The 17,692-nt window shown below is 38.2% G+C and overlaps 2 protein-coding genes across 5 annotated transcripts in view; one reads left to right on the top strand and one right to left on the bottom strand.

The window, feature by feature from the left end:
• Positions 1–11,366, top strand: part of CDK17 (cyclin dependent kinase 17) — an 88,378-nt gene extending 77,012 nt beyond the window's left edge. For all 4 annotated transcript variants that reach the window (XM_090140096.1, XM_031600427.2, XM_090140098.1 and 1 more), the window contains 9 exons: positions 1,044–1,106; positions 4,289–4,412; positions 5,395–5,515; positions 5,957–6,054; positions 6,358–6,463; positions 7,190–7,232; positions 8,421–8,511; positions 9,280–9,357; positions 9,594–11,366. In XM_090140096.1, coding sequence (XP_089996222.1) covers positions 1,044–1,106; positions 4,289–4,412; positions 5,395–5,515; positions 5,957–6,054; positions 6,358–6,463; positions 7,190–7,232; positions 8,421–8,511; positions 9,280–9,357; positions 9,594–9,631 — 762 coding nt within the window. In that variant the 3' untranslated portion in view covers positions 9,632–11,366. The remainder of the gene's footprint in view (positions 1–1,043; positions 1,107–4,288; positions 4,413–5,394; positions 5,516–5,956; positions 6,055–6,357; positions 6,464–7,189; positions 7,233–8,420; positions 8,512–9,279; positions 9,358–9,593) is intronic.
• Positions 11,367–16,048: 4,682 nt separating this feature from the next.
• Positions 16,049–17,692, bottom strand: part of ELK3 (ETS transcription factor ELK3) — a 33,242-nt gene continuing 31,598 nt past the window's right edge. Inside the window, exon 5 of the mRNA XM_031600428.2 lies at positions 16,049–17,665. Coding sequence (XP_031456288.1) covers positions 17,567–17,665 — 99 coding nt within the window. The 3' untranslated portion in view covers positions 16,049–17,566. The remainder of the gene's footprint in view (positions 17,666–17,692) is intronic.

Here is a 17,692-nt window from a genome sequence, read left to right as displayed (position 1 = left end):
ACTTATAAGAAGGACATAAAGTTATTAGAGAGCTTCCAAAGGAGGTGAAAGGTGGTGAAAGGTCTAGAGGGCATTGCATATGGGGAGCAGGTTAGGTTCCTTGGTTTGTTCAGCTCAGAGAAGAGGAGCTGAGGGGAGGCCTTTATGGCAGCTCACAGCTCCTCACAAGGTGGGTGGAGGGGACAGCTCTGAGCTCTGCTTTCTAGTGACAGCAACAGGACCCAAGGAAACAGCATGGAGCTGAGTCAGTGGAGAGTAAGGTTGTATGTCAGGAAAAGGCTCCTCACCAGAGGATGATCAGGCACTGGAGTGGGCTCCCCAGTGCAGTGACCACGGCAGTGGTCACAGACCTGATGGAGTTCAGAGTTGTCCAAACACTTCTTGACATAGGGTTTGAATTTTGAGTGGTCCTGTGTGGACTCAACAAACGTTTTGGGTCCCTTTCAAGTCAGGATATTCTGTGATTTTATAATTAGGAAAAAAACATACTTTGAAGTATACAACTTCGCATTCCATCTTTTTGTAGCACTCTTATAAAGCAAATATCCACAGTTACATCTCTCATTTCACAGTTTACTTTTCCGTTGTATACTTTTTGCTTTCTCACTGAATCTTTAATGATATTTTTGTATAGCATCACATATATATGCGTATGTAAACATAATAAGAGGATTGAAAAAAATGTACTTCCAATGTAAGTGGAGAATGTAGCAGTTTCACTTAACAGAAAAAAAAAAAAACCAAAAAACAAATTGTGGAACTCACTGGGTGGAAGGTAAAGAAATAACAAGTAACACTATCTAGGATAATGCAGCTTGATGGAAAGCTTGGGTGGTTTTGCCCTCTGGAAAAGACAGTTTTCTCCATGGTCAGACTTCTGTGTTTTGGTTGTTTTGTTTGTTTGTTTGTTTGTTTGTTTGTTTTACCAAATACTGAACTTCAAAAAACTCAAGTTTTCTGATGAAAGACTTCTTGTAATAAAAGATGATGCTCACATAATCTGTTGTCCATAATTTTACTGAAAAGTAATCATCTTTTGACAGGACAAGGATCTGAAGCAGTACATGGATGACTGTGGTAACATCATGAGTATGCACAATGTAAAAGTGAGTATTCTAGTGAGCTTTCCACTTTTCTGTTCTGACAGAAGAATTTCAGATAACTTAATAATCAGGAGCTATAAGATTTAAAGCTTTCAAAAAAAAAAACCCACCTTTCTTTTGACCATTGGACCTGACTCAACTACATTTAATCAAATGGAGTCTTTCTTTTTGCTTTTGATAACCTTTAAGTGTTTAAGGCAATAAAAAGAATTTATATAGCTTTATATAGGATTTCATTCTCTTTGACATTACACATTTAAAACAAAAATTTTCTTAAAAGTAATATATCTATAATTGTATTGACATCTTTCCATTATTGTGTACTCATTGAGGTAAGTCCTTATTTTGGTACGTCCTCAAACTCTGTGTACTCAGCAAGGAAAATGTGACCTCAGTCATTATAGCGGGTTTGGATTCCTGTGTTACTGTCTGTAACACAAGAAAGATGCTTTAATTTGTTTTTAACATTAAATTCTCCTCTCCATTAGCAATAAAATTATTTTATTAAGATTTAATTGACAGTCACTTTTAACTGTAGCTGCGGCTGGGTCCCATGGCTCAGTTCCAAATCTGGCCTGGTGAGACTGATTCAGTTTCAAATGTCTCTTCTAAAAGCAGTTTGTCATTTGGAAATCTAGGATATCTGTTTATGTTTTTAAATACTACAGCTTTATGAGCAAGATTCCAAAGAGAGGAAGATACTAACTTGAATTAAGTTTCAGAGAAGGTTAACACAGTATTGACTTGCTGGCTTGCAACCTCTGCTGTACTGTACCTTCAAAGCAGCTTAATTAAGCTCTACGTAATTCGTATAAGGGTTAGTACTTGTATAATAAGCATACCTGAGAAAGTCTTTCATGCCTCTTGAGAAATATTGATTGTAATCTGTGATCCTACTGAACAGAACCATGAGTTCACAGATGAGATGGGAAAGCTACTTTTATTCTTAGACAGCAGTGCACAGCGCAAATTTCATTCACAAGTCACTGTTCCAAATAATGAGAAATGATGGATTTCTTATACATACCAGTAGAGTTGTCATCCATGTTTTTGGCTTAGGTGCATGTTGAGAAATCTGTACTGTGTTGAATTGCATATGGGGTTTAGCTTAGACACTGGTTAGGTTTTTCTTTTGTTCTGTTGTCACAGTAAATACTCCTAGGGAAAAAAAAATCCTCCTGGCCTAATCTGTTGCTTCCTTTGAGAATCTGTGAAAAGAAATTATTTAATTCATATCTACTTAGAGAGACAATATAAAACATAATTAAGCTTGTGTTTTCAATTAAATAGAAGTTAAGAAATAGTGCTTTGAGCAGAAAAAGTAAAAAAGAACTGTAAATGGGAAGCTGGCTGCTTAAAGGAGTGCACAGTTAAGAGTTCAGGTAGAATCTGCTTGTGATAACCTGAGCTATGTAGAGAAAACTGTTTTTCCATGTTTGTCTGAGGTTTAAACTGCGTCCTAAGACTATACTGATACGGTCAGTACCTCTGGCACCAAAACAGCTGCTTAACTATGGTAGCTGTAAATGCTTAGAATACAACAGAATCACAGAATGGCCAGAGTTGGAAGGGACCTTGAGGATCATGAATCTCCAACCCCCCTGCCACACTCAGGGCCACCAACCATCCCACCTAATGCTAGACCAGGCTGCCCAGGGCCCCATCCAATCTGGCCTTGAACACCTCCAGGGATGGGGCATCCACAACCTCTCTGGGCAGCCTGTTCCAGCACCTCACCACTCTCTCTCTAAAGAACTTCCCCCTGACGTCCAACCCAAATCTTCCCTCCCTCATCTTCAAACCATTTCCCCTTGCCTGTTCTTATCTACCTTTCAAAGAGTTGATGTGTTAACTGTGGCAGTTGGGTTTATTATTATTATTCTACAGACTTCCTTGTCACCCTTTCTGTCACATTTTATATTTCTGAGTTGTAACAAAATGAGGATGTATAATAAAAAAAATGTGTGAGATCTCAGCAAATACTGCTGTTTGAAACAAAATTATGAGCTTGTGTGTATTGTCCTGTGAATTTAAAGAAAAATCCATGCCAACTGTCAGGAAGATCCACAATTACTGTAAAATAATCTGCATTACCCTCTTGACCAGCCCTTGCTGTCTCAGTGCACGCTAGGAATGGTTATCAATGCCTACAGCAGGTCTGGTAATACCATGTGGGAGTGGCTACCCTTGCAACAAAATAGGCTTGAACGAAGCTATTTGATTTCTCTTCTCTTCAAAAAAAGGAAGAGAGATTAAATCACTACAAATTTCATTTTTTCTTTAAGGTAAGCAGACTGAGAACAGATGCATGTAAACTACACCTGCTGTGTATTTGTCCAGCTTAGAGAAAAAAGAATTTTTAGTGTTACCTGATACAAAAATAAGCTGAAATGTTAGGAAATGGTCATATAAAAATTGATGCTGGCAAAAGCTACCCAGAAGTCTCGTGTTCAAATTCAGACTTTTTATACCTACAGAAACTGCAGTGATAAAGTAAACAGCTTTGTCTACCTTGGCTAAACCTTTCTTCATCCCTTAGTACCCTTAAGTCTACATATATGCAGCATTAATATGTATGACTGGAGTTGCTTGGCTGGCTGGCTTTTGCAAAGGACCAAAACAAACCTGTGTGTATCAAGGTGAGGGGATGAATATAAATGCCAGAGGCAGTGGGGTTGTGTTAGTAATTTTCATTTCTCCACATTTCATGAGCTTGTGAATCCTGTTGTATTTTTCCAGTAGTCTGCCAAAATATTCTTTACACAGTGTCGCACAGTTGGATGGAAAGAGTGCTGAGCTGCATTTTAATAAGGGATCCTGTGGCAGAAAGTAACTTGAGTATAGTCAGAGACAGTTACCTTTAAAGACATGAGTGTGGGAAACAGCGTTGGTAAATGCTTAAAAAAATAAATAGCCCTGTGATTCTCTTCAATTATGCAGAACATATCTCTCAAAATCTTTGTTGTAAAGTATCATGGAAAAGCAGTACATTAGCATAAAAGGATTTTAAATCTGATACTCAAGAGTGTGCTCATATGGAAAGTTAATTCACTTCTTGAGAAGTATTTTTGTCTTGCTTACAGTACAGCGACTTAACTCTACAGTGCCCAAGTAGACTTCTATAGTTAATGTAATCTGAAGATTAATGTTTATGGTCTTATTTATTTAAATGTTCTCTTTTGTAGCTATTTTTATACCAAATTCTTCGTGGTTTGGCATACTGTCATAGGAGAAAGGTGCTACATCGAGATCTGAAGCCACAAAATCTACTAATTAATGAGAAAGGAGAACTGAAGCTAGCAGACTTTGGTATGGACTGGAATTCTTCTGTAATACATATTTTCTTTATTCAGCATTGGGAAATTACTGAATGTAAACTATATTGACCTTTGAAATCTTTGAAACTGGGAATGTGTATTTGCACATTTGCACTGTGAACACTGGGAATATGAACCTAGGAAGTGTATTAATTAATCTTTTTTGTACATCCCTATCAGTTTAGTAGGCTGGGATTCAGGACCTTGTCCTTATTACTGTTGCTGTATCTCAGAAACCAGAGAAAGGCACGTTCTCCAGTCAGGATGTGTAGGGAAGAAATTTGCTGTCTGTGATGTAAAGGATATTAGAAAATGTACTCATAGATCAGACTGTTGTTTGAGGTTTGAAATTAGTCTTACTGCTTTGAAATTGGCACTTAGTCACATCCTTAAGTTGGAGCTCAAGTTCTTTTTGCTCATGCTCCATGGTAACTCCAAAGCATAGGAATAACCAAAGTGAGCCAGAGAAAAGGTCTGTCTTCATATGATATTGTTAGGTGTTGCTCTATCACTTGAGTGGTACACCAAGTCCTTTTGGGATTTCCAGTGAGCACTTGCAGTAGAGCATGACCTTCACTGTTTCCTTTTATTTTTTATGTCAGGAAAGTCCTTAAAAAGTTGTGTGCCACAAGGGGTTTCACAGATCATGAGGGACAATGCTATGTTGATATGATGCTATGTTGATATAATGCTTTGTTGTTTTGATGTAATGTATAGAATTAGTGCAGGTTTTGATCTGCTCACTTATCTTCTATGCTTTAGAACACTTTCCATTATGTTAATGCACATACTGGGAGACAAATGACAGAAATTAGGACTCTTTAATTGAATATAATTCGAAAGGTATTTAATGGGTATATTAAGGTTGATTTCTCTCGTAAAAATCCTTTGTTAATTCCATGCAGAATGAGATTTAAGCAAAGCAGTATTGCATAAAAGCAGCACATTACCCCTTTATTTTCTTTTTTATCAAGGATTGGCTAGAGCAAAATCTGTTCCTACAAAGACCTATTCCAATGAAGTTGTCACGTTATGGTACAGACCACCTGATGTTCTCCTCGGATCTTCAGAGTATTCAACTCAAATTGACATGTGGTTTGTGCAACTTTGTCAAGTTTTAAGTTTTATTCTCTCTCCAGCTGAAAAGATGCCAACTCTTCATTACTATATAGTAGCATTCAAATACTAATTCTTTGAATTTTAGAAGCCTGCAACCAAGTTAGGTTTCGGAGAAATTCTGAATGCTTAATAACTTCGAGTTAACGTGCATCAGGCTGACATTTCTAGGGAAAAAAATTCACACATAATGCATGGTATTTACTGTGAGCTACAATACAATTGACTAACTTGACATCTGAGGGTACATTTGGTCTTTGGCAGTTCTTTTGTCGATGTATATCTTCTTTCAAAACTGTTTTTTTAATAGCAACATGTGTTTAATTAATAATTTGCTTATGTTTAAGATCTAAGTTACAGAAGACTTTAGGAACCGAAAATTGCTTTTTTTTTCTGATTTACCTTTGTGTTTCTGTAAAGGGGTGTTGGATGCATATTTTTTGAAATGGCATCAGGAAGGCCTCTCTTCCCGGGTTCAACTGTTGAAGATGAACTGCACTTAATTTTCAGGCTTCTGGGTAAATATGTGTTTCTAGCAGTACTGTCAGGGCTGTAAGTTTATTCTTCTAAATGCTCTTTCTGTGAGAACTGTATATCTTTAAAAAAAAAAAAAAGGCATTTTATGTTCCATTGTATTTAAGGTGAATGACTGTATTCTTGATGAAAATTATCAAGCTGAGTGCGTAGATGAACTTGTACAGCATTGCCTTCTCTTTTCCTGTTCAAATTACAGGATTAAGTGCTTATTTATGTAGTTGTTTCTTCTACAATTTGGTGTGTTTTGTTTTCAAAGTTTAATTTGTTGCTTCTTTTAAATACAGGAACCCCATGTCAAGAAACATGGCCAGGCATTTCTTCCAGTGATGAATTTAGAAACTACAACTTTCCCAAATATAAACCACAACCCCTTATCAACCATGCACCAAGGTACTTTGTTTTTTACTAACAGAATGTATGCATCCCTATGTCTTTGAATATTTGTAAATGTGTGAACAAACTTCCAAATATGATACACTAGTTGTGTTACTGTGAGCAGATAATGCAAAGCATAATCCTGGTACTCTGTGCTTACTTTGTCAAATATCACTCAAGGCACCAAAGCTACATAATGACCTATAGAACTATAAAATCCCGTTAATAATGCCTGCATAGTGGGAGTATTCACTCAGTACTTTCAAGTTCTCCTCTGCTATATAATAGGCTCATTGTTAAAATGGCAAGGTTTCCTTGAGCAGTCTCTTGAAATCATTCTAAAATGTTATGAAGAATTTGCAGGGTCTGCATCAGTATTGTTAACAGCACAGAGATTATAAATAAACTGTATAACAAAGCCTAACACATTTTTAGTGACTCAGAAGAGAAAGATCTAACATTGTGTCCTTCCAGTAAATGACCTGGGTTGACCTACTAAACCACAATGCAGAGCTCAAGAGTTTTCTGTTCCCAGTATTTTCCAGATAGCCTTGTTCTGAGATACTGCTGCTTGTGTGTATACATATTCACAATCAAAAAAGTTGTTCAGATGAAAACATTGTTATGTTTAAATTTAATTTTAGTTGTAATATCATTTAATGAAATCAGTTACTTTGCAGATTGGCTTTTGTAAATAGTTCAACGACTGTTCTAATTTTTTTTTAATATTTTTCTTTTTAGGCTAGACACTGAAGGGATTGAATTGATAGCAAAGTTCCTTCAAGTAAGATGTGTTTGTGGCTTTACTTTAAATATGTGCAAGTTTAGAATATTAATATATTATGTTTAAAAAACCATGTATTGCAAGCATAGCAATTGTCAGATGTTAAGTTGAAGTGAAGCATGCTGCTGAGTCTGGAGTGGATACAGATATGGGAAGAATAAGTATGAGGCTGTATGTTGTAGGAATTTAAAAGCTGATGATTTTGGTTGTAGTTTTTGTTGGTGGTGGAATTTTTTATTGCCAGAGGCAATTTTTTCTCTGATTACTGTTAGTAAAAATGTAAAATCTGTAAAGTTCTGTGTTAGCCATTCTCTGAAAAACTGAAGCACTTTTGAACTTATATTTAAGCAGGATTTTTGAATACAGATGCTGTGTTTCTGTAAAGACAGACTTCTCTTACCAGTAGAGAAGCAGATACTAAGATGTAAGGGTACTCTTTGATCTTTCAAACTGTCTGTATTCAGAAGGTAAAGTAGTATGTGGCTTTAATCTTTGAATCTGCATTAAAAAAGATCCTGAAGCAAAAGGAGGGGAAGCAAGATGGAGGACTGACTGTTAAGTGTTTGAATAGTTGGAGAAGTCCTGTAGCTTCACTGTGTTAAAAAGCATTAGTGTATTAGGAGTTAGGTTACCCTGTTTTGCAGCCATTTTGTATCAGGTCTTCAACTATTTGCATGTTGTGTTGAACAGCACTTGCAGTTGCTGTCTAAACTTTGTTCTTAGTTGTGTGCACCTTTTTTAATGTCTGCATCTTTATCCAAATGTGCCAAACACAAGGTTTCAGTGCCCATATAAGACCATGTTGTTAGAGTTTCTTCTTATGCAAAATGCCATAGCATAGTCCATCTGAAGTAGAAAACTTTTGTGATCTCTTGTAATAGCATTTCGCAGCCATTTAATATATAACCTAATCAGTGTTACAACTCTAAAAAAATATATTTTTTATTTGTATCCATTTATAGCAATTTCTTTTTCAAAGTATTTTGTCAACCATGCATGTGTGTTGATAATCCTAATCTAGACAGCATATGCTAGGTGTTTCATGTGTGAAATAAAAGTGAAGAAAATAAAGATGTCCCCATGAGTTGGTAGGAAAGATTTGAGCAAGTTGAACTCTTCCTTTGATCAAATGACTTACTGCAAAGAATTCTTTAATGAAAACCAATACACATCCTTTTATGTTAATAGTATGAATCAAAGAAGAGAATTTCGGCAGAAGAGGCCATGAAACATGCATACTTCAGGAGTCTTGGAACAAGGATACACACTTTGCCTGAAAGTAAGAAGAGTAGTAAAGTAGCAGAATATTGTTGAGATAATACATGAAAGCTGACTGTATTACTGTACTGGATCTTGGTGGGATGGAGTTAGTTTTTGTTATAGCAGCTTGTATGGTGTTATGTTTTATGTATTTGTCACAAAAACATTGCTGATAACACACCAGTGTTTTATTTACACAGCATTGAGGCCTTTTCTGTTTCTCAGTTTCTCCAAGATTGGGGATGGGAGGATGTGTAAAAAGTGAAAGTGAGGGGATATGTGAGACAGATTACCTCAGTTAAGTAAAGAGATATTCCATGCCACAGAACGTCCTGCTCAGCAATAAATAGGAGAAAGGGCAGGGGAGTTGTTGGGGAAATTAACCATCTCTTGCATAGGAACTGGCCAGGCACTGTTCTGCACATGAGAGGTGACAAGTGATTGCCTTTGCATTGCTTGTTTTGTTCTCTTTTCTTTCTCTCTTCTTCGGCTTCTCCTTCCCTTATTATACAGTTCTAACCTCAGTCCACAAGTTTTCTTGCTTCTAATCTTTCCTCATTCCCAGAGTGAGCAAGCAGCTCTATGAACCCTAGCTATCTATCAGAATTAACTCACAAGAACTCAATGAAAAACTCATTATCTGTTACAGATGACCAGCGTATATTGACTTAAATGTGCAAATAGAAAAGGGATATTTTACACAGAAACTGCTAAATTAAGAATAGAATTTGCTCAGTTAAAGCATTGCTATGTTTGAATATAAAATAATTTATTTCTTACATTCCAGGTGTTTCAATATTCAGTCTAAAAGAGATTCAGCTACAGAAAGACCCTGGCTTTCGAAATTCCACTTACCCAGAGACAGGTATGGAAAGATGAATATTTTCTCATACTTGCTTGTAAGTAAGTTGCTTGCTAGTTCAATGAATGCAGGTAGGAGAAAATAAATAAATAAATAAAAATTAAAAAAAAAAATCCTGCAGTGGTTGCAAAAGGCAGAAGGAAAGGCTGTTGTCTTGATATAGAAGGACAGAAGAATAGTGATTGAATGCTGTTGTGCGAATGTTTAAGTTTCTCACCATGGTCCACGTTCTGTTGTAGGACATGGGAAGAACAGAAGGCAGAGCATGCTTTTTTAAAGTGGGCAGTCCAGAGTCAAGCCCAAGCCTATCCTCTCAATCAAGGACTTGGATCTGAAGGCAGTGCTCTCTTTTGGTGGACTTGGAATCGCAGTTTGTCTACACTGTCCTCTTCACAGTGGAGTCTTTTTATTTCCAACCTGCAGATTATGTTTTTATATTTGTTGTCACAGTGTGACAATTTTTTGTACAGTTGGTTTTAAGGTCTCCTCTGCCACTAGAGCCAGTAGGTTACAGCTGTTGATGTAACTGTAGCTGCAATTTTTGTGCAGGACTGAGAAACACAGTGCATTATTTATTGCGGAATCATTGCTGCTAAATAACTACTGTCTGTATAGTTAACACAACAGTTCCATGCCTGAAGAAGTTGCAGTGGCTTTATAATATGTGAATGCATCTGTTTCTCTTCATAAAATGTTCTACTGCTGCGGGGTTTTTTTGTATTTCGTAAACTGCAGTGTTTCCTGGAATGTAAGCATAGCTTTGCTTGGCTATAGGTGAACCATCTTTAATGCTCTGAGTTCATGGCACTTAATTCCTTATTTAACATTGAAAGTATGTGTTGAAATAGTTAAAAAATTATAATGCATATTATGTTTTTGAAAAGCACATGGTGTGAAAGTTGATTCAAACAAGTGAAAAGTAACTGTTATTTGCTCTCAGATCCTATACTAGTTATTGATGAATTAGAGCATGGAGACTGGATGATAAATTTTGTCAGGCTTACTCCAGCATAAGATATTTGCACGTTGTTGTGCATATTGGGCCTGGCAGAAGCAATGACTTGCAGAAGCAATGACTTTTTTTACCTTGTTTTTAACTTAGGAATACAAATAGTAGAAAAAAAAAAAAGAAAAAAAAAAAGAAAAAAAAAAAAGATTCATACATGTTGGACCCTGACTTACTTTTGAAATTTTGAATCTTTTCATTACAGAGGAACGGGACGACTAATTACAAGAATATGGGAATAATGTGATGTTTTCCCACCTCGTTTCTCTCCCATTTGTGCATTATTCACTTGAAATCAACTGGAAAGATGCAAGTTTGTACTTGATAAGAACTCACTATGCTAGAAAAACCTTTAAAATGGGAACTTAGAGAGTTTTTCAGATCTTAGGTGTTATCTGTTTACCAGAGATAGTAAACATGTTACTACTATGCTTATGCATCTCAGTGAGTATCATAAGTACACCCTTGGTGATGGTTACAGTATTTTTAAGCATTTGTGTTCACCTTTATGAACCTATTTGTTTAGTGCATCTTAAAGAGACTGTAAATCTTTATTGGTATATTTTGAAATGGTCATGTAAATCTTTGGCTGGTATATCATGAAAATAGTCATAGGTAACTTAATTTTTCCTGACATTCACTGTAAAACATTCAGGGGTCCTACCATTTCTGTTCAGGAAATCTTGTAGTTTATTGTTATTTAACAGTATTAAGTGAATTTTTGTATATTTCATTTTAACTTTATTTGTGAATAGTGATCGTGGCATGTTTGGGGGTGTTTTATTAATATTTCATCGATACTGGTAAATTTGAATTGGGATTTTCTTTTTTTATTTTCTGAAAGAGAGGAATTCACGTGTAATGGTGACTATTGGACCACTACTGCTTTTCAGCATTTGTAAACCGGTTTTACGTTAAATCTTGTAGACCTAACAAACTGCTGTTATTTCTAACTGACCGACCTGTATTAATATTGTACTTTTGAAAGTATAAATATTATGTGGAATTCTTTGGTTTTGTTTTGAAATTTATGATAACAAAGGCCCTGTGTTGTTAAAAATACAGACTAAGTGAACTTGCAGTTCCTGGGGCATTGTTGGAAACTTAGCTAGATCCATGTGCTTTGGGAGTCAGCGGTTTAACTTGAGCTGCTTACGAATTCTTGCAACAAAGAAGTAGTGGCAGTGAAGGTGGCATGACTCACCTGCAATCGAGGCTGTTCAGGATCGTACCATAATCATGGTCCATAGTCTAATTACGAGCAGTCAAGTCCTGCATGTCACCTGGGTTCGTAAGTCTTGCCTAGCTCTAGGGAGGTGATATGTGTCTGGGATACATGGATTGGTCTCGCTGATAGCAGTGGGAGCATCGTGTGTGTGTGTGTCAGAGGCAGATTTGGCACCAATGAGAAACCTTTGTCCTGAAATAGTTGTTAATATATTTTTTATAGTTGATACGGATCTGATCTAGATTTTATACTGATTAACTTTGTAGGAGATACGCTGTAGATGTGATGGTGTTGAAGGAAGAAGTATCTGAAAAACAGCTTTTTTTTTCTACAGAAGTAGTGACGATATAGAGTTAATGTTCATTGTGAATAAATGTGGGGTTTAGCATTTCTAGAACACAATAATATTTTCTAGGTCATAAAAGAACAATGATAATGTGATGCTAATGAGTAAAGGACTTAAAGGTTTAACTGGTAAAATGAAGTGCATTAACAAATTTGGAAGGGGATCAGCTGCAGCTAACAGAAGGAGGTGTCCATTTTAAGTAGGCATTCGGGTTTGTTGTTACAGGTGAAAAGGTATTCCATAAAATTAGAGCATTCTGCATACGTAGAGATTTTTCAAAGGACCTACAAGTGAATTGGTTTGCTTCATTGGGAGGTAGCTTTAAAGAATGCAACTTGGCATCTGCGGACAAGCCAGTTTTGTTGGAGTCTTTTTTTTTTTTGGGTCCATAATTCCTGCATCAACAGAGACAATTGAGTGGCAGATGCCCGTTTGGGGCAATAGTGAGTGAGTCTGAAGTCACTGGGCACTTCTCTGACGTTGTTTTGGTGTAATTCAGCATTCTGTCACCTGTCTGACAGCATCAGGCACTGCAGGCTTGGTTTCACTGTCGCTGGGAATGCAGGGAGTCCTGATCATTTGGGGACAACCTCAGCCACGATGAAAACCAGGCAGATGCTCTGTAAAAGTAGTTGACTGTTAAGATCTGGGGTGTCATCCCCTGCCTGAAGATGGGTGATCAGTTAAGGAGAAATGGCCTGCAAGTTGTCGCTGATCTAAAATAATTATCTGTAGAAGATACCCGTTGTATCCCATCTACCCAGAGGTAGAAAGGGTGAGGTGCGTGTGTAGGAAGAAGGTGGCTTTGGAGACCAGAAAGAAGCAGGTGGTAGGAGGTTGTGTGCTCATGGCAGGTGAGGGCTGAAGGGGAGAAAGGGTGGGTGGAGGATGGGGATTTATAGGCTGGGAAAGAGTGAGAAATGGAAGGGAACAACCCAGCTGCACGGCAATGCTCTAGTGAAACATGCATCTCAGCACAGCTGTGTTATTTTTGTGCTGCTTTACCACAGCATTAAGTAGCCAGAGTGTATCCCTGAATTGGGCAATAAAACTTAAAATAAACAATTATTAAAGAATCAGCGTACTTTGTATCTGCAAATCATTTGAAAAGCTGCAAGGTAGCATTCTTGGGGCTGCTTGCTTGTTTGCGCGAGTTTTTCGATTCAATAAAAGCACAATGTTAAGATGGAATTAAGGTTAAGAATGCATTCGGTTATTGAGGACAAAATATATGAAAGGTATGTTGTAAATATCCACAAGCTAAGTATTACAAAACCAAGAAATACCCAGAATGCAAGTCAGACTTGAAAGAAATCCAAACAAATTAGGGTATGGAAATGCAGAGCTGTAGCCTATGGCAACACTGAGAAAAATCACACCTTAGTTGGACAACGTGTCCCGGATGTGTTCATTTTGTCACTGAAAGGCAGAGATTAAATTATTTTTCGTTCCTTGTTCGTGCATTTCAGTACCCTTTTTTCCTTTTTGTGATGTTTAGATCTTTATGAAACAAATGCAGGATCTTTATGAATTTAACTTTGGGCTTCCTTTCTACACTTCCCCCCTCCCCCCCCCCCTTCCACAGACTGGACTGGTAGAGATCTACTGCTGCTCTGTGGCCCACAAGGGTCAGCACTTGTATCTCACCAGCAACTAATTTAAAAGCTTGACATGAGAACAAGCACAGGCTGTAAAACAGAATGGAAACACTGCACGGGTGTTTAGCTAATTAGCTCAGGTTTGATTTTGGAAAGTATGATAGACTTAGTAGATACATGGCCTTGCCTGCGCAGTTTAGTTGCGGAGACCAATCTCTTGTTGTAGGTTGCTGTGGAAGTTTTTGTTGGCAGGACTGGGTTTAGAGTTCTGCTATTCCAGATTTTTTTAATCTTCCATGTTTTTCACTAGCCTGTACTGCCTTTCCCTCATTAACCAGGAAGATTGATGTCAGTGGAAAAGCGCGTACATACATTTTTCCATTATTTTCATGTGCTCTCTGAAATGCCGTAACTCATTTAAGTCCTGTGATTTCTGAGCCAACTTAAGATGTGATTACGCACACGTGCACAGACTTACTGATGTAAATAACTGCTCCATTTCTCATCCTGGCTGCATCCTCCAAAATCAGTTAAGAAGCAGTCCTGCCGAAGCAGATTGCTTTTATGATCCTCCTAATGAAACGCAAGTCTTGCTTGGCTCTCAGGCCATACCTTGAAACAAATTATTCCTCCTTCATTGTTACAGTGGGATCTTCTTGCTGACAGAGATGCTGTGGATTGCAAACCTGGGAGGATGCACTTCTCTATCCCCTTTCCAACATGCTCTTGCAGAACACCTCCCTCCAGGCCCCGCACAGCTCCTCTTCACACCTCAAGCTCATTTTTTCAAAGGCTTAATTTTTTTCCCACTTTTCCATGTCCTCTTCCTTAATCTGCAAAAGGTGGAAGCTGGCCTGGAGATAGATTAGGAATAATTAAGGTTGCATTTATCCCTATGCAATTACTGCGGAGTGAACGTGAAATGAACTGATGGGAATCTCTCAGGGGAAGAAATTGCAGTCATACCTCCTAGAGACCTCTCCTGTAAGAAGCTGTTCACAGATACCCTGCTGGGCAGGCCGTGGCACTGCTTGCTCCAGAGTTGTTGCCTCAGGTTCATTCTCTTTTTCTCATTTAAATAAATTTATGTTCCTCCTCACTAATGCTGTCAATCTCTTTGCCCTCAAGAAATAGGCTTGTGCTCCATCTGTGTAGGCTGAGCACTTATGTATTAGCTGGAAAAGAGCAGCTACAATTAAACTAAAAGAGGTGAAAAGGGATTTCAAAAGTTGTAGCATTGTAGAGGTATGCTTACATCTGAGTGACCTGTGTATATCACAAAGGATCTGTAGACAACTTCGAGATCAGAAGGGATCAGTGATGCCTTTACATGCAAAAAAGTCTACTTTACTTACTGTGCCTTTTCTAAATTTATTTGCTGGCCACGATGGCTTCGGAAGATGCTTCCTACAGGCACAAGATCACACAGCCTCTCAGTGCAGAAACTCGGCCTGTTAAATCCCATTGCTTGTTCTAATGGCTGTCTCACCTTTAAACACTCATCTTGTTGATTGTTTCCAGGTTGGCAAGCATCTGCCCCGTGGAGCTACTTTTACTCAGACAAAACAAATTGTTCTATGTTGACGTAACAGGGACATTTCCAATGTTTCTGTAGTTTATCACCCATCACTGCTTTCCCTGCCTTGGAAATACTCCTTGTACCTGGATGCATCCCCCAGTGCCACAGAATTGCAGGCTGAGAGTAGGGCTGGTGCTGTGTGTAGTTTCATTTCATGTTGAGCTTTTTTGAAAGAACAATTCTGCCTCATTAACAGTAAAACCTTGGAAGAAACAAAGCAATGAGAACCTGGATGCTTCGTCTTTCAAGAGTCTCTTCTGTTACCTACTTTCTCCTCTCATTTTTAATCATCTGTCTCTTTTCCTCAGTGTGGTATTCAGTATCTTTATTGATTGAAAGACTAAATTTTCATGAATAACTGAGCAGTGAGAAGAGCTTCATCTTTATGCCTTGCTCACCCATTAACAACTGTACTGGTATATGTCAAGTGAGAGTACTGAAGTGGGCTTTTCTGCTTTCCTAAAATTGAGAGAAGAGAGTTGGCTCTGGAGTGTGAACAGCTGCTTCCGTGTAACTTTCAGTTACTGCACTTAGCTGCTGTTGAAAAGGGAATGTCTCATCTGCAAATCCTTGTGATGTAATCTGTGCTAGACCAGCCAACTCCATTAGTTATATGCTGCCTTTTCTTCCAATCTGTTCTGGTTTTAGTTAGTATAAAATTATCCTTCACACATACATGCTGCATCTTCTGGTTTGGGATGGTTCCTCTCGGAGCTCTTACAACACTGAATCAAACAAATGACAGCGCTGTTGTTTTGTTCTTTTTCCTTACATCTTGCATCTAATTGCACTGGTTATCAGCACTGGTGTTGCATGTAGATGCAGAGGTTTTTGATTCAGGTAATTATTCCGAGTGAAACTGAGGAGCCCCAGGAAAATTCCTGTTTACTCTTGCCAGAATTCCTCTGCCCCAAAAATGGCTTTTCAACATCAGAGATGCAGTAATAAAATGTTTATTTAGCACCTTTCAGTTTGAAGGATCCAAAAGCACTTTACAATTAGCTACACACATCATCAATGAAATGCATCCAAGCAGAGAATCAGCAGACAACTCACTGCATAGGTTTCAAAACACACAGACTTGCGACCAGCTGCTTGGCCAGGAAATAAGGCAGAGGCTCTACTGACCTGGAGCAAACGTGATTCTCATTTTGGTTTGGTTTCGGGAGGTCTCATCTGAAAGACCTAGTAGCAAAACAGCATTCAACCCAATTTAGCCGCCTCAGAAAACGGGATGATTTGCACGAGCCCTGCCAAGATTAGTATCTGCGGTGCCAGGAAGTCTGGCCTCATCCTAACCTGGCATTTAGATGACTCAGCCATCACCTCAAGGCAGAGGACATACCTACTAAGTTCAAATTGCAAGTATATGGTAACACAGTGCTGCTCTTTTTCATCCAGAATTGAGATGTTTCTACATAAACATGCCAGATGTGCACAGTACAGTATGCCTCTTGACAAGCAGCAGACATTTGCAGTCCTCTAACTTCTCCAGCTGCGGGGGAAGGGGAAATGTGACCCTTGAGCCATTAGCAAGAAGGATCCTTCCAGGGAAGTGGTAGAAGGCACTTGGCACGTCGAAACAAAGCACCGGGGAACTGGTGGGAGTGATCCTCACTGTGGGAGGACAGGCTACCTGCAGGCTTTCCAGCTGCAGCGCTGATGCTTCGTAAGACATATGGGCCAGACAAATTCTGAGCCATGTCTCCTTTCCGACAGAAGGACTTTCAAATGCTGGCAATGTCTCACGAGTACACGCGGCTTGGTTCTTCCCTGCTGCAATTCCACAGACGAATTCATGTGTAAATGTGGCTTTGTTACTCCCGAACACATCTCCTGACTGTAACGTGTATTACATTTTTCACTTCAGCAAAGAAAAAGTATAAGGCTATTTTTATACAACTTGAAAGCACTTAATACAAAGTTACATGAATACGCTGCATCGTATGGCCTATCCGTGGAGAAAATACTGACATCCTACCGTAGGGCTGCTCAATACTAGTTTTGTCTTTCAACTTTTCATCTTAATACTAGAAAATATATAAATCATTTACATGACATTATGCAAAAGAAGGCACAGCCGGTTATAGTTTACACAAGCACAATGCGTAATAGGCAGAAAAAGGTATTAAAAAGAAGCTTCACATCCTTATTAGATACATTGTTGCAATCCATTACGGAAAAGTACTTCATCAACAACAGAAGTGTTCAACACTTGAGAGCTATGATATAAAAAAATTATAATTCATTTAATGCAAAACAGATTTATATATACTTTTATATATAAACACTGTTTAAAAACACTAACGTAATAAAAGTAGACTATCCATGTAATGAAAAGTGCAAACCAAAGTAACAGAGGGTTTCACGATGTCCTTCTCATGACACAGGAATAAACTAGCCCATAGGAATGAAGTGTTAAATCCACCAAACGTCCTTAACGCGTGAGGCACCATCAGGATTTCTGGGCGTTCGGTGAAAGCAGTACTGGAGAAGAGGCTCCGTCCAGACTGGGGAGCGGCACTGGGATGTGACCATTTAGCAGAGTTGGAAACTGCAAGAGGCCAAAAAGGGAAAAATT

The sequence above is a fragment of the Phasianus colchicus genome, chromosome 1, assembly GCF_987193195.1.
Source record: "Phasianus colchicus chromosome 1, bPhaCol1.hap1.1, whole genome shotgun sequence".
NCBI classification, from domain to species: domain Eukaryota; kingdom Metazoa; phylum Chordata; class Aves; order Galliformes; family Phasianidae; genus Phasianus; species Phasianus colchicus.
Note: the sequence above shows the minus strand (reverse complement) of the source record. Positions and strands in the feature narration are given on the sequence as shown.